The 24,558-nt window shown below is 42.2% G+C and overlaps 2 protein-coding genes across 3 annotated transcripts in view; one reads left to right on the top strand and one right to left on the bottom strand.

Annotated features, from left to right (window-relative positions):
• Window positions 1-24,558, top strand: part of LARGE1 (LARGE xylosyl- and glucuronyltransferase 1) — a 537,914-nt gene that overhangs the window by 439,551 nt on the left and 73,805 nt on the right. For both annotated transcript variants that reach the window (XM_044281208.1, XM_044281209.1), the window contains exon 7: window positions 6,544-6,648. In XM_044281208.1, coding sequence (XP_044137143.1) covers window positions 6,544-6,648 — 105 coding nt within the window. The remainder of the gene's footprint in view (window positions 1-6,543; window positions 6,649-24,558) is intronic.
• On the bottom strand, window positions 22,360-24,249 carry LOC122928412 (E3 ubiquitin-protein ligase TRIM39-like). The gene has a single exon (XM_044281212.1). It carries the CDS (start codon window positions 24,247-24,249, stop codon window positions 22,669-22,671), a length of 1,581 nt encoding a protein of 526 aa, XP_044137147.1. The 3' UTR covers window positions 22,360-22,668.

Below are 24,558 nucleotides of genomic sequence, written 5' to 3'. Positions count from 1 at the left end.
TATCAGTGCAGTGTTGGACAGATATTGAGACACAATGAAGACTTTTAAAGGGGTTGTCCGAGATAATTAAAAATCTCAGACAAGCTCTAAAATAGTTTACAATAAAAAATGAAAATAAATGGATATGGCACCTGACCACTGCAGCCAATCCCTGTCTTCAGCATCAGTTCTCCTGCCGCGGTTTGACAGGATATGGCACAGGATCACTGCAGCCAGTCACTGTTCTCAGCGCTAGTTCTTCTGACAATGTTACAAAGAGCAGCAGTGACATGCTAGGATATGGTGCAAGATCACTGCAGCAGCCAGTCACTGTTCTCAGCGCCACACTGTTTACACACAGCGGCGGTGACATGCCTGGAGATGGCATGTGATAACTGCAGCCAATCACTGTCCTCAGCGCTAGTTCTTCTGACAATGTTACAGAGAGCAGCAGTGACATGCTAGGATATGGTGCAAGATCACTGCAGCCAGTCACTGTTCTCACTGTCTACTGCTGAGGACAGTGATTGGCTGCAGTAGTCACATTCCATACACTTGCAAATCACTGTGCACATCACAGTGCTAGTGATGTGCAGTGCCATGCTGGGCACATGGCCACTGCAGCCAATCACTGGGTATAGCATTTTTTTCTTATCATTTTAAACCATGTTAGGGCTTGTCCAGAGCTTCATACTTGCCTGCTCCCCTCTGCTCCAGTCCTGACCATCTTCTGGTTCTCGGCTGTTCTGGCTCTGTGCAGGGACAGATTTATAAGGAGACGCAGTGCTTCTCAAAGTCTCAGCCTCTATATTCTGACACTCAGTAGGGAGGTCCAGCGGTAGCACCTTCGCCAGTTTGCAGTCTTTGTGATATGCTATCACTTGCTATGGCAGGAATACTTCTTTAAATGTTTTGACTCCACCCATTATAGAATGATTGATATCCTTCTCAAGTCGATCTTAAGCCAAATGCACGCGGCCGTGAGCGGTCCCTCGTAACACGGCCTGGATTCCTGCTGAGAGAAGGAGCGCACAGCGTCATTGGTTGCTATGACGTTGTGCGCTTCATGCCGCCGCTGCACTACAGTAATACACTCGTATAGATCATAAGAGTGTATTACTGTAGTGCAGCGGTGGCATGAAGCGCACGGCATCATAGCAACCAATGATGCCGTGGGCTCCTGCTCTCAGCAGGAATTCAGGCCAGGATACCACGGACCGCTCACGGCCGTGTGCATTCGGCTTTAGACTAGAGATCTAGAGATTCAGGACTGTGGAGGATGTCAATCATTATATGATGGGAGAAACATCAAGCTCTCATAATTGGACTTTGACATATTTCAGCTTCGTCCATTTCATTTACCATACACATCACATGGGCTGGCGCTAATTCTAGAAGAAATCAGATATAGCTTCTTTGAGGCAACACCCATTACAGAACAACATCCTTATCAGTCCAAGAACCAAAGGTTAGGCTCTTTGTAACCTGCTAGACTTGGGGCTGTCATTTCCATAATGAAAAAAGCAAAACATGAAAGGAAACCCGTTGCACTGAAAATGCGATGCATTCTGTAGCAGCATGTTACACAGCAGGAGGAGCTGAGCAGATTGATATATAGTTTTATGGAAATAAATTCAATATAATTTGTCATTTATTGATCTATTGTAAATCTGCTCATTCTATGCAAAGGAGTCTGGTCGGTGGTCCTATCAGTGATTGACCACCTTCCCTGTATGCCCAGCAAGCCCTTGAGGAGCTGATGTAGAAGATGGGAGTGGTAGTGGGAGTTGCATCACAATTGCTCCCTGGGGATCGGTGCAGTTAAAGGTGATTTGAATTATCAGGGCAGAAGTAAAAGTATAAAAGTCTCTCTTTACTCAGTGCAAAAGATAACTTGTAGTATATTCAGCAGTAGTTTGTACACAGTGCAATTTCTGTCTCCAGATAATGAGTTATAGTGGCTGGGTAAGTGGCAATTATTGCTCCTCACACATGATATTGTGCTGATAACTCTGTCTTGTACTTCTAGTTAACTGCTGTAAGCTGGCACTTGAAGATTTAGGTGTCCACTGTATAATGAAGGCTTTGAGGTGGCCTGGCCTATTTAGGTGATGGGTGTCTGAACCGTCATCCCTCACCGGCAACAGGATCTGTTAAGCTGTGGCTTGTTAGTCACTTTGCTGAATAAGCATGCTGTAGCTTCTGAGGTTTCCTGGTATCCTGACTCTCTCTGGAGTAATGTTCTTACAGGAAAATAGAATTTCTTGCCTGTCCCTAAGACCCCAGGAGTAGGAGCAATTGGATGTGCTTCCACACTCCATACAGTCTAGACTATAACTCCTCCTCCTGGCAGGAAACAGGACCAACCCACTCTTACAAAGTGGGGAAGAACATAGTGGTTAACCCTGTCCCTGTCAACCATACCCAATCATGCTGGTGTACTCAGCATAGTATATATAATATAATGTTATATAAATATATAATGCATATATAACATAACATTTGCAAATACCTCCAGGTCTGGGGTACTGCTCATGCTTGCCCAAATGTCACTGATAGGACCACTCACTGGACTCCTAAGCTTAAAAAATTTGTTCTAATGAGTTATACTAAACGTATCCCAATGAAAATAAATCAACTCCTTCCACACTGTAACATGCTGACTGTAGATTGGATTGATTTTTCAATGTGACAGGTTCCCTTTAAAGTCCAATTTATTTCTGTGAGAATCCAGCTTTGCCCATCATAGAATGATTGACATCCTCTGCAGTCTAGAAGCTCTGCTTCAGGGGACGCACAAAAGCACCTTACCCCCATCATACATTTATTATCAATGGCAGCCATTTAGTTTTTTCTGTTTACCAATATGAAAAAGAGTAGAGCTCTAACAGGGGTCACCTATCTTTCCTGCATGACAAACCTGCCCAATCACCGCGTTACTAGGAAGCTTAGGAGTATGGGAAAACTGGGTGAAAGCCTCTTTAGGAGCTATATTGGTACCTATATGTTGCTCAGCAGGTGCCCTTTAAGAAGCTTATATCCCCCCATAACATGGAAATGACTATGTGAGATACAGAGTCTTATTTCTGGGACATTAATCTCGGGATCTATGGCACTTTCAGTTTAGTTTGTGAACCCCCATGAAGCTGCAGGGCATGACCTAAAATTCCAGCACATCCCTCCCTCTGAAATATAGTCCCGTTCTGGACTTTGTTGAGTCCTTTGATGTACATCACATAAAACAGAGACAATGAGTCAGCCTAGTTCCTGTAGGTTGTGTTGCTGCACAGTGTGCTCTCCAGCTATAGTATACCTTAAAAAAAAAAGAAGAAAAATTTAAAAAGCCGCTAATTTTAATGTTGACAAGAGACTTATAAGAGGAGCGGCTGATATCAGTCACACAAATGGATGTAAATCTGTGGAAGTGTCTGTGGAGGTTTTTAGCCCTGGAGAGATGTGGGGGTTAACAGGGTTGTGCCAAGCTTTGAAATGATCCCCTATCTTGTGGATAGGGGTTAACTAACTGATCGGTGTAGGTCTGACCTCAGGGACCCCCACCGATCCCAAGAGAGTCCCAAGTTGAGTGTGTGTCTTGCTGCTACATTCAGTCTTTATGGGGCCGCCAGAAATAGCCAAGGGCCTTACTTGGCTGTCTGTACGACAGAAAATGGTCAGGCATACGCCCTGGTGCTCCATCTGATTAGTGGAACAGGACCCCTATTCTCAGGATCGGTGGGGGTACCAGTAGTCGGACCCCCACCATCAGTTACATATCCCCTATACTATAGACAGGGGATAAGTTCAAAACTTGGCACAACCCCTTTTAGATCCAGTCCAGGCTCATCTATCCATCCAACTGCTACACTGATGCCACTAGTCTGTGCCAGTCACTTCACTGGTTGCCCATCCACCACAGAATACAGTTCAAACTTCTCACCCTCACCCACAAAACTCTCCACAGTGCTGCACCTCCATACATCTCCTCCCTCATCTCCATCTACTACCTTACTCGTGCTCTCAGTTCTGTTAGCGACCTAAGATTAATAACCTCCATAATTCGTACCTCTCACTCCCGTCTTCAAGACTTTTCTCGAGCTGCACCTACTCTCTGGAATACTCTGCACCGTAATACTAGGTCAATTCACAACTTCTCCACCTTCAAACGTGTCTTAAAAACTCATCTTTTCAGGCAGGCTTATCAAGCTACCTAAAATGACCCACCAACTCCTCTGGCCTAAACTCGATCCTCTACTAGTCCCAAACCCGAAGCAGATCGGCCGGCACCACTACTGTCAGTTCAATAATGGCTCAAATCCTACTTATCACAATCAACCACCTTATGTGTCACCCCCCATTCCTTATAGATTGTAAGCTCTTGCGATCCCTACTCCGATCCCTACTTCCTGTTTCCTCTCAACATGCAGAAAATGACCACTTTTGCTGCGGAATATGGTGGCACTATATAAATACATTTTATTATTATTATTATGTGTTTTTCTTCCCAGTACCAGGTGTACATACCACATCTACCACATGGCAGTGCAGGAAGCCATGGATATGATAGCAATATTATAACTCAGAGTTATATTGTCTGTCAGCAGCACATCACCTGTTTCCACAGGGTAATGTGCTGCCGACAAATGCTCATTTTCATGTCCTACATGTCTGTGTGACGTGACCTGAAAGGCAAGCAAGTTAAAGGGGTTGTCCGGGAAATTGATATTGATGGCCTATAGAATAGAATAGATCATCAGTATCTGATCAGTGAATGTCCGAATCCCAGCACCGCTGCCGATAGCTGTTAGAAGAGGCCGTGGCACTCCAGTAGGCGCCGTGGCCTCCTCCTAGATCAGTGACGTCACGTTCATCAGTCATATGGCCTAAATGCAGCTGAGTGCCATTCAAGTAAATGGCCCTGGGCTGCAATACCAAGCACAGCTACTTTACAATGTATCACCCTATGTTTGGTGAGCTCACAGAAGCAGCTGATCATTAATCACATAATGGAGACCTATCCTGAGGATAGACAATCAATATCAAAATCCCGAACAACCCCTTTAAAAACAGTGTTTTACGTAGACTGTTCAAGCAACAGCGGCACCTAAAGCATACTGCTTGCGGTGTCTTGTTTGAGAGTTGCAACCATCAAGTGTGTTGTGCCTCTTTTTGTATGAAGAACAAACCAACACGATCAGCCACCGTCTTACAAATGATGACATAGTATTTATAAAAATAGCCAGAGCATTTCAATAAGACATATACTGTAGGTCCATTGAATTAAACAGCATGTGGGAGTGAAAACAAAATAAACCCTGGACAAGGAGACAGAGCAGCGAAGGTTAGAGACAAAGTCATACAAACAGGACAACATTAAGGTCGACAGGTAGCGGAGATGAGAATAACTCGTCCCAACAATGCTGGGAATTGACGCCACTGAGCAGACTGCAAAGCATTCTGGGTATCATCTCTCCTCGTTAATGTAATGGCCTCGGACAGACAGGACACAGGCAGTGCTTAAGCACAATGAACTTGTTTACCCAGTGGAGAGTGACAGGGAGGAGGACATTGCTAGCTGCACCAGGCTTCCATGTCACCATTCACTTCAGTCAAGGTAAAGGCATGAGACAGGGGCCTAACTACAGGAGGTGCCGATGTCTCAAGAGCAGTAGGACCCATGTTGAACTGGTACTTTACATGGCTTTTAATAATTAAAGGGAACCTGTCCCGTTTAGCACGCAGTCTGATCTGCCAGCATCTTGTTGTAGACCAAGAGGAGCTGAGAAGATTGCAGTTGATGGGGTTGTCCAGCTGAACAATTGAATAACAAATAGGCCCCTAATGGTATAAAATAAGTCACTCACCATACCGATCCCACTCCGATCCCTACTTCCTGTTTCCTCTCAACATGCAGGAAATGACCACTTAGTCACCTACCTAACAGCATAATGTCTCCAATACTGCCCTTCACCTGTGAAGGCCAATGTAGGACACTTACAAAATGGGATGAGGAACATACAGACAAGCAAAGTTATAGGGGCACTGTCTGTGATTGGCAACTTTATGGGGGCAACTTTAACACAATTCAAAAATCAGTATTCCGCAAGTGCCATGGGACATTTATTATTTTGTCATCTATCGATGTGGGAGAGGGCTTTTGGATGCCATGATCAGGCCCCTTCTACCTCGGCATCCCTATGGGGCGTTGTGTTTGAAGGCAATGATTTTCCAGTGTCCTGAATAGCAAATCTGCCCAGCTCTGCTCTGCTGTTTCACACAACTGGTTGACTTGGCCATTCAGGACCATAGGAAAGCAGAATGACAGTTCCTGTGAGATGTAGAATATCAGCCATATTAGTTCCCCTTCAGCTACCCAGAAATAGCAGGCGAAGAAACAGCTGAACAAACCTGTTAACATCACTGAGTATTTTCTATTCAAAGGAGATTTTTTTGGGTTGGAGCGTAAACGCTTTATATCTTTGATATTTGCCTTTTTTCTATTGTTATATTTTCTAATTCAGCAGGCTGTGAGCAATAAATCATTTCCACATATTTTCTTTCTTTCAGGACAACAAGTTCTGGGGCTTGTGGAGAATCAGAGTGACTGGTACCTTGGAAATTTATGGAAAAACCACCGACCATGGCCGGCACTAGGCAGAGGATACAACACAGGTACGGCATCTGTACCGAGATTTTTACTGAACATGCTCTGAGGAGAAAGATGTATTGTACCCCCTATGTATAGCTACTGTAAAACTGCATTCTATGTACAATAATAAACTACTGTAAAACTGCCTTTTATTTGCAAGAATATAACTACTATAATACTGCCTTCTATGTACAAAAATATAGCTAGTTTAAAACTGCATTCTATGTGCAAGAATATACAGTAACTACTCTAACTGTCCTCTCTGTACAATAATAAACTATAATACTGCCCCCTATGTACAAGAATATAACTATTGTAGTACTGCCTTCTATGCACAAGAATATAACTACTGTAATACTATCCCCTACTGTATGTACAAGATTATAATTGCTAGAATACTGCCCCTATGGAGGAGAATAATATAACCACGGTAATACTGCCCCTATTTACAAGAATATAACTACTGTAATACTGCCTATTATGTGCAAAAATATAATGACTATTATACGGCCTCTTATTTACAAAAATACGACTATGATACTGCTACCTATGGATAACACTATAACTACTATAATACTACTCATATGTACAAAAATATAATTGCTATAATACTGCCTCCTATATACAATAATATATCTACTATAATACTACCTCTTATATACAAAAATATAACTACTATAATACTGCCTCCTACGTACAAGAATATAACTACTATAACACTTCTCCCTTTGTACAAGAATATAACTACCATAATATGCCATTATGTGCAAAAATATAACTACTATACTACTGCTCCTACATACAAGAATATAACTACATTATTATAGCCTCCTATGTACAAGAATATAACTACTATAATATTAACCTTAAAAAAATAACTCCTATAATTCTGCCTTATGTAAAAGGTTATATACAGTAACTACTATAATACTGTTTGTATTTCCCCCTATGTACCATAATACTGCCTCCAATGTAAAGGAATGTAACTACTATAATACTGGCCCTATTTATAAGAATATAACTACTGTAATATTCTCCCTTATGTACATGAATATTACTATTATAATACTGCCTCCTATGTACAAGAATATAACTAATATAATAGTGCAGAAAACAAAAATGAAAGCGGCACAGCAGAAAAAAAGTTAATGGTGTGCCAGCAGCTATAGAAACAATCCTGTATTCAAAAGTTACATATAAATACTACTACCACTACAAATACTGCCTCCAATGTAAAGGAATATAACTACTATATTACTGCCCCCTATGTATAAGAATATAACTTCTGTAATAGTCTTCCTTAGGTACAAGAATATAACTGCTATAATACTGTGCCAAATGTACCAATATAACTACCATAATATAAATACAATAATATTACTGCTATAATCCTGCGCTCTATAGATACCCATTCATATGCTATACTCCTGGGTGCTGATCGCTCGTGTACGGCTCTTTTTCTTGCTTGTATTAGTTAATTACTTATTGACGTCGTCTCCGTTAGACTTTAGCACCGGCCACAAGTGATTTGTCAAGCTGCTAATCTGTCAATGTTGCGTCTAGGAATGTAAGCAGGTAATGTTCCTTTCTGTGTTCTGCAGACAACAAGATGTATTTCTCTCACCTTCACTCTCCAAGTCGGGGAAAATAAAACTCCTTAATGAAAGGCTTCCTCGGGTAGATGTGATTCCAAAAAAGATCCCAAAATGATCAAAGTAACACTGGTATTCCTCTTCTTCCTTCTGTAATCTTCTACAGAGCATCCATATTTAACCCTCTACTTCCTCCTTCAGTATTAAGGAATGTGAGAAGAAAAGCTTCATACTAAAGGGTGGTCTTAGATTATTCCGGTGCTGGACACTAGGCAAGTTGACTCAGTCTCCTTTATAATCCCGCCCTCTCAACAGTATCCTGACCAAAGATGGATGAAACCAGGAGGAGATGGTTTTAGAATTGAGCTTGGTGTCTTGTATTATCTGAAAGGAAAGGGTTTTCTAGTTTTTTTTTCCTGGTTGTAGTGTCCATTTTACCTCTGAACACAAAATTACTAAAATGTACCTAGTCAGTGGGGTGTACTTGCATGTACAACATTGTGATCACCACAGGAGCCCAGTGGCTGGCTATTTAAAACTTTAGATGTTGTGGCTTAAATGAGGTTTGATAGGCTGACAGTCTCCCCCTGTCACGCTCTAGTGTGGAAGGGGAAACCCCACACCGAACATAAGGGGAAAGGAAATAAGGCCTGAAAACTAGGAAAGGAAGATGGAGACCTCCTAGTGAAAACCCTAACTAAAGCCCTGACTGACTACCAGTATGGACAGACCCCAGAGATAGGTGAGTTCATACACAGGAATATCTAAAGTCCTATCTTACCCTAAAGGACCCTGGTACTAATGACAGGAATGAGACAACCTGTTCCTCCAAAAGGAAGGATGAACGGGAGTCTCCCTAAGGCCTAATACAAAACAAGGAAATGCAACACACAGAAAAGCCAAAATACAAAGGGAACGGTAACACTAAACTTCCAATAAGCTATGGCAGCACCAGGAACTCGGCTAAGATCCAAACACCAGTTATCCACAGGTCCAACTGAAGCTATAAACCGAACAGCATTGTGGGAGAAACAACTCTAAATAGGGAAAGTTAAATGACCACAATGGCAACACCTATAAATTAAGGGTTTGGCCAGTACCAGGAACAACACAGACGCCTATTGATCCACAAGGTAAACATGTCAAATCAAACCATGTGTTGCCAGTCTCAAAGATCTCCTACCACTCACTGTCACGGGGATGTCTGTATGTCTCGGTATGTCCGATGCCCCCACAACATGACCATGGGGTGCTGAAAGGTTGCTATAGCAGCCAGGGAGGCTAACATTATCTGTCAGGTATAATATATTGCAATACATATGTTTTGCAGTCCTCTAGTGGGAAAGTACCCTGATCTAAAAAAAAAAAAAAAAGTTTAAAAAGAAAACAAAAAATGTCCCCATTAAAAAATGCCATCTTATGTGAAAAGTAAAAAAGTACACATAGTTTGTATTTCTGCATCCTTAACACCTTAAAGTATCGACTTTTAAAAATGGAATAAAATGGAATAGAAAGGGGTTCAAAAGTCAAATGTACCCCAAAATGGTAGCAACAAAAATGTAAATTCATTCTGCACAGCTTCGACGATGGGAAGTGTGAGGCAGTGACAGGCCTCATAGCTGCTAGGGGAGATTTATGGCAGGAGTTTCTATGTCTTCCCCGTCAGTCATCAGGTCTGAGGCAGCATCAGATGCTACAATCAGTCTGGGAGAAGAGCCCAGCCCAGACTGTCAGTCAGGGGAGAGATTATTTGTGCAACAGAGTCTTGCTGGAGGCTCTGTAAGAGTGGTATCAGCTGGGCTGGCTGAGGGGCCACAGGGCTAGGTGATAGCCTGAACTTTGGGGGACTCTGTGAGGTCTGGAAAATGACGGTCGCAAGGTCAGAGTCAGCAGGACTGCTAGACCCCATACCCCCAAAGGTACTGGACTGATTTTGTTACAGCCTGGAAGTGAGCTGGACTATTGGCTGGAAAAGCGCATGTTATTACAGTGTGTGAACGGTGCTTTAAGTGAGGCAGGGATATTTCATGTTTAGTTAGAGCCCAGACGGGCAAGGTGTTACTTTATGTTTAGTTGTTGTGAAAATAAACCTCACGTTTGGACCTGCAATCCGGCTGTTGTGAAGATAATTGTGAGAATGACCCCCGAAAAAGAGCTAGTCCCTCACAAAAGGAAAAAATTTGACATAAAAAAAAAGCATTTATTTTTTGTGTGCAAAAGTAGTAGAATATACATAGTTGCCAAAAGAAAAAAGGGGTCCAGCTTCCAAATAACATGACAGCCTTTATTAGTGCGTGCAGATAAAATCCAGTTCAGACACAACATCTACGTGTTTCGGATCTTACCATGATGATCCTTACTAGTAAGCGCAGCCACCCACTTTCTTTAATATACATAGTTGGTATGACCGTAATCGTAGTGACCCCCAGAATCAAGTAAACATGTTATTTATGCCGCAGAAAAAAGAGTTAATAAAAACTAAAATCTTGAACTGACATAAGTATTCAGACTCTTTACTCAGAACTTTGTTGAAGCCCCTTTGGCAGCGATTAGAGCCTCTGGTCTTCTTGGGTGTAATGCCAAAAGGTTTGCACACCTGAATTTGAGGATTTTCTGCCATTCTTGAGGAATATCTCTGTACCTTGCTCCATTCAGCTTTCCCTCAACCCTAACCAGTCTCCCTGTCCTAGCAAACCCCCCCACAGCAAGATGCTGCCACCACCAAGCTTCACTATAGGGATGGTATTAGGCAGTTGATGAGCAGTGCCTTGTTTTATCCAGACATGACGGACAGAAAACCTTGGTTTCATAAGACCAGAGAATCTTGTTTCTCACAGTCTGAGAGTTATTTGGGTACTTTTTTGCAGACGTTCATGTGTCTATAAATATAAGTTATGTGTACCCCAAAATCATTCCGTTGGAGAATTGAGGAATGGCTCATCATCTAGACCTGGGGAACACAAGTAGTTAATAAACAGACTTAGGGTCCATTCACACGTCCTGTTTTTTTTCATCCTGAAAAACGGTCAGTTTTTTGCGGATCCGTTGTTCCTGAAAATGTTTCCGTATGTCATCCGTTTTTTGCGGATCCGCAAAAAACGGAAACATGTATACATTTCAATAATCAAATAAAGTTGTTTGGATTTCTTTGAAAAAAAATTGAAAAAAAAAAAAAAAAAAAATATTTGTTATGTGTTTCCAGGAACGGAATCCGCAAAAAACGGATGACATACGGAATGACATCCGAATGTCATCCGTTTTTTGCGGATCCATTGACTTTGTATTGTACCAGGATCCGATTTTTCAGGACAAGAATAGGACATGTTTTATATTTAAACGGACATGCGGAACGGAACAACGGAAACGGACAGCACACATTGTGCTGTCCGATTTTTTCCAGGACCCATTGAAAATGAATGGGTCCAGATCTGGTCCTGATCTGTTCCTGAAAAAACGGAACAGATCAGGAAAGAAAAAACGGACGTGTGAATGGACCCTTATCTGGAGGGGTGACAGGTGCTCTTTAAATATAATGTATGAAAGAATACTGTCTAGGTCTGCCCGAGCAGCACGTGAATCTTGCATAAATGATTTGATTTTGGCTGCACGTAATTCTTCACTCGCTGACTGTACGTCGCTGCTGGTTCAGCTTTTTGTGCCCCAGAATTAATGAGATTAGCAGCCGCCGACACCCATAACTGTTTTTATGGCACTTGGCATGCAGAAGGCAGCACTGAGTGGTATTTATAGACTTGACAAATTTCATATCACTGGGTTGCCCGGGTTTTCTTTTTTCCAACAGAGATGTCCTAATAATTTAATTCAGAGCTGAAACCCACACTGCCGCAGTGAGAGTGGCGACACATTATGCGAAATGTAAAGATTATGCCATTTAGCATCTCTATTTCTATGATGTGTCCATCGATCTCCCTCTGTAATACAGTCACTGCAAACAAAGTCAAGGAATTCTGCCTCTACTGTGGAGGAAGGGAGGAGGCAGTATTATAGTAGTTATATTTATGTACATAGGGCCAGTATTATAGTAGTTATATTTATGTACATAGGGACAGTATTATAGTAGTTATATTCTTGTACATAGGAGCAGTATTATAGTAGTTATATTTATATACACAGGGACAGTATTATAGTAGTTATATTCTTGTACATAGGAGCAGTATTATAGTAGTTATATTTATGTACATAGGGACAGTATTAAAGTAGTTATATTCTTGTACATAGGGGTAGTATTATAGTAGTTATATTTATGTACATAGGGACAGTATTATAGTAGTTATATTCTTATATATAGGAGGCTGTATTATAGTAGTTATATTCTTGTACATAGGGACAGTATTATAGTAGTTATATTCATGTACATAGGGACAGTATTATAATAGTTATTATTGTATATAGGTGCTGTTATTGTACTAGATATATACTTGTACTTAGGGGGCATTATTATTGATCGTAGGGGGACGTATTATAGTGGCCATATTCTTGTACCTAGGGGCAATATTATCACCACTTGGAACCAAACCCGAGTTCAGGAAATGTTTTTTTACTGTAGAAATCAATTTATGAAGTTATTACGCGAAGTCTCGCAAGACTTTGCGAAGTAATAACTTCGGCTCATCGGAGCCAATACATTCTAATACTGTACGGAGTGCTCGCTCAGTGCAGTATTGAAACAAAGTTATATGCGAATCGACTTTGGTCATCCCTAACTATAGTAGTTAAGTTCTTGTTCATAGGTGACAGTATTATAGTAGTTATATTCTTGTACATAGGAGGCAGTATTATAGTGGCTATATTTTTTTTAGGGGACAATATTATAGTAGTTATATTTTTGTTCATGAGGTAGTGTTATAATAGTTACTCTTGTACATAGGGGGCAGTATTATAGCAGTTGTATTCTTGCATATAGAAGGCAGTATTATAATAGTTATATTCTTGTACGTAGAGGGCAGTATTGTAGCATATTACAATCATTATTATATTTCACTGGTTAAACAGTTAAGCTGCTCATGATCCCTGTTTTTTAGCGGTGTATGTGCCGTCTTGCTTCTCCTCTTCGTCCGTCATGTAATAACCTGGTGTAGATGTTCCTGAATGATTTCATTGATTAAGTTTCCTGTGCGCTGAAACTTCTGTGCCTGGAATCCAAATCTAATACCTTAATTCAATTCTCACCTGATAAGGTTGCCTGGGAGAAGCCAAAGCCACTTAACCCTCCATTTTCTGTGCATATTTGAAGAATGTGATGGAAATTACTGCAGGGCGCCATCAATATCTAGGACAATGCAATTTTTTCAATGCAATTTTTTTTACTATGATGGGTGGATTGTATATTTTATCGTCACATTAGAACTTTCACTACATATCTATAGGTATGTGCGTTTTTTTCATATTCTTCCATTGTCTTCATGGGTTTAGAATAAAGATACAGAAACACTTTGACAATAACTACATGCACATAGAGTCTGGGGGAGCTGGGGAGCAGTGATGGCCAGTTCGCAGTGTTTGCCAACAGACATATGCGGGCTGCCCTCTTGAATCACAGCGATCCACAGGTAAGCCCTTACCTGTGCCTGTACCAGGAGCCAGTCTGAAATCAAATGCGGTCACCGGGAGCAGGCAGTTCCGAGAACAGCCTGATGAAGGCCCCCGGCGGCTGTTCTCAGAACTGCCTGCTCCCGGTGACCGCATTTGATTTCAGACCGGCTCACGGCGCAGGCACAGGTAATGGCTTACCTATGCATCGCCGGACTTGTGAGTCAAGATGGCAGCCCGCATGTCTTCGTTGGCGAACACTGCCGACTGACCATCACTGCTGGGGAGTCCTATGGATGTTGTCAAATCTAGAATGGCAAATCTACCGTACCATAAGGCCCTTACCTTTACACGAGCTACGATTTGAATCCGGACCCATTCATTTCTATGGGGCTGTGCACATGAGCGGTGATTTTCACGCATAACTTGTGCGTTGCGTGAAAATTGCAGCATGCTCCTCTTTGTGTGTTTTCCGCGCAACGCAGGCCCCATAGAAGTGAATAGGGCTGCGTTATAATCGCAAGCATCCGCAAGCAAGTGCGGATGCAGATAACATGGTTATAACACGGTTATAAGGGAAAATAATAACATTCTGAATGCAGAATACATAGTACAATAGGGCTGGAGGGGTAAAAAATTTTTTTTATATAATTTAGCTCACCTTAATCCACTTGTTCGCGCAGCCAGCATCTCTTATGTCTTGTTCTGTGAGGAATAGGACCTTTGATTACGTCACTACGCTCATCACATGGTCCGTCACATGATCCTTTACGATTGTGATGGATCATGTGAATGACCATGTGATGAGCGTAGTAACCATGTTATAAGGAGAAATAATATCTACACAACAACTAACCCAAACCCGAACTTCTGTGAAGAAGTTCGGGTCTGGGTACCACATTCAGTTTTTTATCACATGCGTACAAAACGCATTGCACCCATGCGATAAAAACTGAACGGAACGCAATCGCAGTCAAAACTGAGTGCAATTGCATACCTACTCGCGCGGGTTTGCTGCAACGCATCCGGACCTTATCCGGACACGCTCGTGTGAAAGAGGCCTAAATGTCCCCAACTCTCTAGTTATAGGGGTATTCTTCTGGTGCTATTTATGAGGTATACTCTAATGGCACTGTTTATGGGGAGCACTCTAATGGCACTGTTTATGAGGAGCACTCTAATGGCACTGTTTATGGGGAGCACTCTAATGGCACTGTTCATAGGGAGCACTCTAATGGCACTGTTTATGGGGAGAACTCTAATGGCACTGTTTATGAGGAGCACTCTAATGGCACTGTTTATGAGGAGCACTCTAATGGCACTGTTTTTGGGAGCACTCTAATGGCACTGTTTATCGGGAGCACTCTAATGGCACTGTTTATAGGGAGAACTCTAATGGCACTGTTTATAGGGAGAACTCTAATGGCACTGTTTATTGGCAGAACTCTAATGGCACTGTTTATAGGGAGCACTCTTATGGCACTGTTTATGGGGAGCACTCTAATGGCACTGTTTATTGGAAGCACTCTAATGGCACTGTTTATGGGAAGCACTCTAATGGCACTGTTTTTGGGGAGCACTCTAATGGCACTGTTTTTGGGGGGCACTCTAATGGCACTGTTTTTGGGGGGCACTCTGTTGGCACTGCTTACGCAGGACACTTTGCTGGCTGTGTTTATCTGGGACATTCTGTAGGCACTGTTTATTGGGGACACTTCTGGAACTCGGTTCTATTCCTGGGGAGCAGTCTGATGGTACTGTTTATAGGGGGCACTCTGCAACTACTGTTATTCTGGGAACTTTGCAGGTATGTGGTAGGTGTAACTCAAATCTTTCTGATGGGGTTGATTCAGGCAACAAGCGGTTGTCACCATGGTAGTAAAATCTAAAGCCTGAAGAAGGAAGGCAGCTCACATAGCTGGTAGTTAATGGGACGGTTCCCTTTAAGAAGAAATGTCATTTCATATACAAAACAACCTTTATTCCTTCTCCCACAGTAATCACAGGGCCGGTCAGATTTTATAATTTCAAGGGAAAAATGGAGATTATTTTTGGCTACTGTTACCATTAATGAATAACAAGTTATATGACAATAACAAGTTGCATATTATAATAGACAAGAGTTGCCGTCGTTGTCTGATTATTCAGCAGAATATTGAATATTTTATAACTGCTGATTACTCAATGAAATATTCACATTATTCTTGCTGATTTGGAAGTATCTGGTTTGAGTGTCGAAAAAAGACAACTCTATACCCCCTTGTCTGTAGAGCTGACGACCTACTTCATTAGCCCATACTGATTGATACATTAGTCAGAGGATCAAAAGGAACTAAATATAAGACTGGCACTCAATATGTGGATCATATAAGAAGTGGCAATTTAATATACACAATAGTAATAAAATCGGCACATAGTATTAGATGAGGAATATAAAATCTAACACAATATCACACAATAAAATACAGTAAATTCTAAATTAAAATCGCAGGACAATCGCACATGGATAGTAGCGTATAAATGATAGAAGGTGCGGTATTGGCGTCAGCTAATCGCAAGTTCCGTATAGAAGCATGTGTGCACAAAGTTCTTTTGTATAATCACAAAGGGATGAATCCTTCCGGGTTTAACAATGTTTAGGAGGTAACCTCCAATGTATTGGGGGTATGTTCCAGGAAGTATTCCCCTTAGTAGGAACAGTCACGCATTCGGTTATACACACTGTGTGCATACAATGGCTGGGTCCGGCAGAGAGAGTCCTATTATTGCGGTTAGTGCTAATAATTGTATACAGGTGGTGAGTAAGGCAATAGTGTGTGTCTTACCCGTAGGAGATCAGGATCGGTAGCTGGAAATTATATCTCCCAGGCCACTACTCATCACACCGTACTGCTTTCTTCTCTTGCCGTTGGCGTCCTCGTCCGAGAATTCGTATCACGTGATTACTATGAAAACCTCGCGAGAATAGCCTGTTCAGTCCTATTATAGTCGGACCGTTTCTGGATAGAAGATTATGGAGCGCTCCAATAGTCAAAGTATCCTCAATATTCCGTGATGTATCCGATTGATGTCGTTATGGGGGTGAACTACGCCAAACGCGTTTCGGGGACCTCTCTCCCCTTCCTCAGTGGCTCTACCCCCGCTAAAACGTCACATCCTTTTATAGTTCAGTCGGTACCATCCAAAGACTGGACCGGAACAGAATTTAGCTTCTTGCGGTATAGTTGCGTTTTACATGCGATTTTTCATATAAATGTGCGTTTTCTACATATTGTCTCCACCATATTGCGATTCAACAATGTAATAAAGGAGACATTCCTGCGACATTGCTTTCTTAGGCCCCTTTCACACGGGCGAGTATTGCACACGCACTGAATCTGGACCCATTCATTTCTAGGGGGCTGTGCACACGAGCGGTGATTTTCACGCATCACTTATGCGTTGCGTGAAAATCGCAGCAAGGTCTATATTGTGCGTTGCGGTGCGATAATCCACGCAACGCAGGCCCCATAGAAGTGAATGGGGTTGCGTGAATATCGCAAGCATCCGCAAGCAAGTGCGGATGCGGTGCGATTTTCACGCACGGTTGCTAGGAGACGATCGGGATGGAGACCCGATCATTATTATTTTCCCTTATAACATGGTTATAAGGGAAAATAATAGCATTCTGAATACAGAATGCATAGTAAAATAGCACTGGAGGGGTTAAAAAAAATTAAAAATCATTTAACTCACCTTAGTCCACTTGATCGAGCTGCCAGGCATCTCGTCTGTCTCCTTTGCTGAACAGGACCTGTGGTAACGTCACTCCGGTCATCACATGTTCCATCACATGATCTTTTACCATGGTGATGGATCATGTGATGGACCATGTGATGACCGTAGTGACATCACCACAGGTCCTGATCCTGCAATGAATGCTCACCACAGGTCCTGTTCAGCAAAGGAGACAGAAGAGATGAGGTGAGTTAAATTTTTTATTTTTATTTTTTAACCCCATCAGTGCTATTTTATTGTATTCAGAATGCTATTATTTTCCCTTATAACCATGTTATAAGGGAAAATAATACAATCTACAGAACACCGATCCCAAGCCTGAACTTCTGTGAAGAAGTTCGGGTACCAAACATGCGCGATTTTTCTCACGCGAGTGCAAAACGCATTACAATGTTTTGCATTCGCGCTGAAAAATCGCGGGTGTTCCCGCACCCGCACATTTTCCCGCAACGCCCGCGTGAAAGAGGCCTTAAAATAAAATAACAAAACATATATAAATGTGCCGATATGCAAATACAAAAATATATAAAAGCATATATAGATATACCAAAATACGGCATAGACTTGGGAAATATAAAAACAAGCCAAAGGGGGAGAACCCCCTATCATTGAACTCATCTATTCTGTTTCATACATAATTTTATAATATGTATCCTACATCCACTTTCCACTTAGTTCTAGGCTAATTAGTAGAGGGAAATCCTGCAGCAGTGATTAAAATATATCACTAGCATAAAAATAATGTAAGAAATAATACAATATAAAAAAGGTAGAAGGGACTAAAATCCATAATAAAAGCTCAGTTATATATATGGTTCGTGTGGAGATGTAGCCCTATATGTCACACGAGAGGAGACAAAAAACCTTTATTGTCTGATATGCACTATAACTCAATTGCATCCTCTCTCTCTCTTGTAGTATCTATGGATGATCTAAGATTCCATATAAGGTTCCAGTTTCTTCTCTTTAGAAACAGCACCACCTATGCTCTTAGGTAGTATCTGGTATTGCAACCAGACAACGCTGAGCTGCAATGCCAGACAAAGCCTGTGGACAAGAGTGGAGACGTTTTTACATTTATTTTAGATGATCTGAAATAGGATATGTGATAAGGTTATAAATGTTTATATAGTGGGGGTCTGACCACTGGAAGCCTTACAATCTATAAAATAAGGGTTTTCACGGACAGCACACATACCCTTTGGGACACATTTATCAAGATCACCTGATTTTAGGGGTAAAATTAGGCATATTTGATTCAGCTGTTAGACTTTTGCCTAGTATGTATTAAACGTTGCACAGCGTGTGTGCGGGTGTATAGGGAACCATGCCTGGGAGTTGACTGGCGCATTTTTTACACCAGGCGAAAGGACTGTCGCAAATGTGCATAATTTAGGACTTTGATGAATCTAACGGAAGCACATTGTGGAAACTAAGGCCTCCTGCACACGAACGTGTGCGCCCCGTGGCCGTGCTGCAAGGCACGAACACCGTCCATGGGGCAGCCGCAGCGGATCGCGGACCCATTCACTTTAATTCCGCAAAAAGATAGGACATGTTCTATATTTTTGCGGAACGGAAGTATGGAGGGAAACCCCACGGAAGCACTTCCATTCCGCACCATTCCGCATCTCCGGATTTGCGGACCCATTGAAGTGAATGGGTCCACATCCGTGATGCGGAATGCACACGGAACGGTGCCCATGTATTGCGGATCCGCAAATGCGGTCCGAAATACGGCAATGGGCAGCACATGTTCGTGTGCAGGAGGCCTAAGACCAGTGTAAAAAGTTGGTCTTCGTAAATGTGCCCCCATGAGTCTGTGAAAACCATAGAAACATCTGTGTTTGGTCTGTGGTTTCCATGATTGCTGGAATATGCTCTCATAATTAATTTCAACCTAGTAGTGTACATGGAACACAGGTAACACACAGAGGGCAAAAAACGGACACCCTGGGCACATTTATCAAGCTCACCTGTTTTTAGGCAAAATATTAGACAGGGGTCTTTCATTCGGCTGTCCTTCTCCTGCTAAATATGTATTAAATATCGCACAGCCGTTCATGCAATATTTATTCATGCACAGGAACATATTTTCTTTCTGTGTCCGTTCCGTTTTTTTTGCAGACCGTATCCGAAACCATTCATTTCAATGGGTCCTCAAAAAAAACTGAAGTTACTCCGTGTGCATTCCGTTTCTGTATGTCCGTTCCGCAAAAAATTAGAACATATCCTATTATTTTCTGCATTAGGCTACATGCACACGACCGCATGTGTTTTGCTGTCCGCAAATTGCGGATATGCAAAAAAAAACGGATGACATCCGTATGCCATCTGTTTTTTTTTTTTTTTTGCGGATCCATTGTAACAATGCCTAAAACGGACAAGAATAGGACATGTTATATTTTTTTTGCGGGGCTAAGGAACGGACATATAGATGCGGATAGCACATAATTTTTTGCGGACCTATTGAAATTAATGGGTCTGCATCAAAAAAAAAAAAAAAAAGGAACGGACACGGAAACAAACAACGTTCGTGTGTATGTAGCCTTACAGACAAGGATAGGACTGTTCTATAAGGAGCCAGCTGTTCCGTTCCGCAAAATACAGAATGCACATGGACATCATCTGTATTTTTTTCGTATCCATGTTTTGCGGACCGCAAAATACATACGGTGGTGTGCATGAGCCCTTACTTTAACCTCTGGTGGTTGCTTTTCAGTTAGGTTCATATTCACTTAGACTAGTCAAATGTATTTGCCCAGCACAGATCACATGATTGTCTGCATGGCTAGAATGCATCAAAAGTAGCAACATGCAGAATTCTCTGTCTTGCTTTGGATGTGAATGGAGTTTAGGATATAAATGAAAGTACATTAAAAAAAACAGCAAAGTACTTGGAAAATTGCGCATATTGTATTGATACTTGGATGCAAATATGAGACTGAGGTGTAGCGGCAAAGCACTATGTTTTTCCTAGCCGGGTCCCATTGGCGGAGAGTAAATTTGGACAATCCCTTAAATAACAGTATTTTTGTCTACGGGATCTGAAGTCTGAACTATGCTTTCCCGTTCCCCCCGTTACATTTCCCTGGTCTCAGCGACTACTCTTCCCCATCTATTCCTCTGTGAACGAGGGTGATTTTCACAGTGAGAGAGCACAAAGCCCCGGGTGCATTGTATTTAAAACTCAGCTGAACATTCACGCCATCTGCTCTCTTTCCACAGCTGAGACTTTTTGTCTGCGTTAAGCTGGCACAGCAGCGGCACTGCCCCACTGCTGACCTTCAAGAGTGAAATACAAAGCAAGCAAATGGCCGGAGTGATTCCACAGTGAAGCAGTTACACTTTTCTAAAACGTACCCGCTAACATCATCATTATGACGCTGAAGACACGAAGCTCCACCGTGTAGGACCTTTCTATCTTTTTGATTTCTAGCAACCAGAGGGCGTTTGTTTTCAAATTCCATTTACTTGAATGAGACAAGGTAGTTAGTGTTGGGCGCGAATATTCGAATCGTGAATATCGGCACTTCAAGAAGGCTGCAATGTCTTAGGCCTCATGCACACGACCGTTGTGTGCATCCGTGGCCGTTGTTCCTTTTTCCGTTTTTTTTCGCGGACCCATTGACTTTCAATGGGTCCGTGGAAAAATCGGAAAATGCACCGTTTTGCAGCCGAGACCGTGATCCGTGTATCCTGTCCTATTTTTTTGACGGACAACGGTTCACGGACCCATTCAAGTCAATGGGTCCGTGAAAGAACACGGATGCACACAAGATTGGCATCCGTGTCCGTGATCCGTGGCCGTAGGTTACTTTCATACAGACGGATCCGAAGATCCGTCTGCATAAAAGCTTTTTCAGAGCTGAGTTTTCACTTCATGAAAACTCAGATCCGACAGTATATTCTAACACAGAGGCGTTCCCATAGTGATGGGGACGTTTCAAGTTAAAATATACCATTGGATTGGAGAAAACTCCGATGGTATAAAAGGGACTCCAGACTTTACATTGAAAGTCAATGGGGACGGATCCGTTTGCAATTGCACCATATTGTGTCAACGTCAAACGGATTCCGTCCCCATTGACTTGCATTGTAATTCAGGACGGATCCGTTTGGCTTCGCACGGCCAGGCGGACACCAAAACGACTTTTTTTTCATATCCGTGGATCCTCCAAAAATCAAGGAAGATCCACGGACGAAAAAACGGTCACGGATCACGGACCAACGGAACCCCGTTTTGCGGACCGTGAAAAAATACTGTCGTGTGCATGAGGCCTTAGTCTGAGCTTAGCAACATCCCTAGCAAACAATAGGAAAGTTGCCTACCCATTACTATATAAGAACCTCCCCAGCAGCCATTTTCTACAGTTTTTTTAAAGTTCTGTGATAGGTTCTGCTGTCCATACATACATGCAGACCTGCTAAAATGTGAAGGTTCACGTATTGCGCCAAAATATTTGCTTTATTAGTACCGATTAGCGCAATCGCGAATATATTGGAGCACTCGATCTGCATATAAAGCCATTTTTAATGTTCTGCCGTGCCAACCATTTTTACCAGTCTCAGGAAACTTCTAGCAGATTGGAAAATGTAGCAAAAAAGACCCACGCCTGTATTTCGCACGCATTACGCAAATATTACATTGCCGATTTTGCTCAATCAAGAAAATAATCTTGAATTCGCGAATATATGACGAATATTCGCCTAAATATTCGTGAAATATAGCGAATTCGAATATAGCCCCTGCCGCTCATCACTAGTTGTAATTACACCGCACTGACATTGCAAAAGAGATGGCGCGCAGGTAAACTTTGAAGAGGAATTTTTTGTGGGGTGATCTGTAGTTTTTTATGCCATTTTGGGCTCATACCTTGTCACAAATACAAAGTTACGGGGGAAATCTAAGACATAAAATGAGTAAATGATCTCCACAGACTTTGCTATACATTCCATTACCAACAATGACAAGAACTGGGTCCTAATCTGAGACTATGATGTAGAGATGAGAGATGTAATGTAGGTCAGATCTTGAAAGTGACTAAGTTTTACTGACATTACGGGAGACATCTTGAATAGTCAAGTCTTGCTTCTGTATCTGTACCACTTGCTTCCATACCTTCAGTTGTTATTATTTCCACTTCTGAACCTTAAAGAGCTGCCCAGTACCCAACACAGAACATGAAGGGGCTCGGTGAAGGTGGCAGTAAAGGTGTATAAGTGTCTCATTGGGTCACACAGCTCATAAAAGGACAGCTGTCCAGCATCGTAATCCAGATACAGACCTAGTTTCTTGCAAGAATGCTGAGCTGGGAGCGGGATAACATTTGAGTCGTGTATAACAGAATATTGATTGTCCCATAGTTGCAGTCCCCATGACCTATCATTGTGTCCAATATTGCACTGCTCCCCTTTCCTGTCTATACTGGAATAGCTCATTCCCACACACCAGTCTCCTTTGTCATTGCTTTCCACTTCCAAGAAATGTTTCCATGAGGAAAAAACGCTCTTGCTCAAGACTTGACATGACTGAAAAGTTTCAGGAGTATCTGGACGGTTTTGGCTTACTCCAAGCCAGGAGGCCGTTTTGAGGTCTTCGGACACTGCTACATCATTACCTGCAGTGTTGATGTCCAAAAAGACGTCGGAAGCTTCAGGCATGTTGAAGCCTTGGAACTTTATCTTTTCGACAATGTTTTCCATAGCTGTGTGAATCATATTAGACATAACAAGTATATCCAGATCACCGACAGTATGGATATCATCTCTGGTACAAGTAGCCATTTCTTGTATGTTTGATTCAAGAAGCTCTTGATCTTTTAAGACTATGATTGGATCAGTCATAGCGCACATCTGTGTAATAGCAAACATTGTCATAGACAAGTCTTCTTTCTCAGTGTCCAGCTGCTGGATGAGATCAGAGACTGAGAGTGATACCTGCTCTTTCTGCCTGGAGATCTCACTCAGGAGCATCTTCTCCAGGTCATCCACTTGTCTCCTGATTTCTGTTAAGAGACCAACGGTATTCTGACTTAGAAACTCAGCTCTGTCATTGACATTTGTCATGTGCTTACACAGTGTGTGGACCCTTGACACATTTCCTTCTGTCTTTAAAGACAGATTGTCTAAGACTTTCCTTAGCTGTTCCTTCTTCTTGACCGAAGCCTCATTTAGGAGTTGTATTTGATGTCCCTGGTGTTCTCCAGTCAAACTGCAGGACACACAGATACAAGCAGCATCCTCAGTGCAGTAATATTCCAGTATCTTCTTATGGACAGAACATTTCCTGTTCTCCAGGGAAGTGGTGGGTTCAGTTAGGATGTGTTCTGCGGACTTGCTGTGAACTCTCAGGTGGTTATCACACAGAGAAGCTTCACAGTGTAGACAGGATTTTAAAGCAGGTACAGGAGAATGAATACAGTAAGTGCAGCAGATCATGTCGACCTCCTCTGGACGTGGCTGAGTAGACGTGAATCTTTCCACTATGTTACAAAGTTTGAAGTTCTTCTCCAACACTGGTCGCTTCTGAAACTTGATTCTACACTCAGGACAGGAATAAACTCCAGAGGTGTTTTTTGTCTTCAGGACCTGATCAATACAGGCCCGGCAGAAGTTGTGTCCACATCTCAGCATTACAGGATCTGTATAAATGTGCAGACAGATGGAGCAGAGCAGCTCATCTCCCAGATCAGCAGACGCCATGTCTGACAGAAGTTACGAGAAATAATTTTTTTTAACATTGCACAACTAGTGCAAGGTTCAGTTTGAGAAATTACTTCAGTAGCAAGGTTCACCACACACCTCTCCATGAGGCACATGGCATGAATAAGAGCAAAGTTCAGCACACACCTCTCCATGAGGGACATGGCATGAATAAGAGCAAAGTTCAGCCCACACCTCTCCATGAGGGACTTGGCATAAATAGGAGCAAGGCTCAGCCCACATGACACGTGTGGGAGCTCCTATTGCCCTAAACATTGTCCAGCTAAAGCTTAAAGGGCTTCTGTCACC

This window comes from Bufo gargarizans, chromosome 2 (assembly GCF_014858855.1).
Source record: "Bufo gargarizans isolate SCDJY-AF-19 chromosome 2, ASM1485885v1, whole genome shotgun sequence".
Lineage (NCBI taxonomy): Eukaryota > Metazoa > Chordata > Amphibia > Anura > Bufonidae > Bufo > Bufo gargarizans.
The sequence above is the reverse complement of the archived record's forward strand: the minus strand, read 5'-3'. Positions and strand labels throughout refer to the sequence as shown.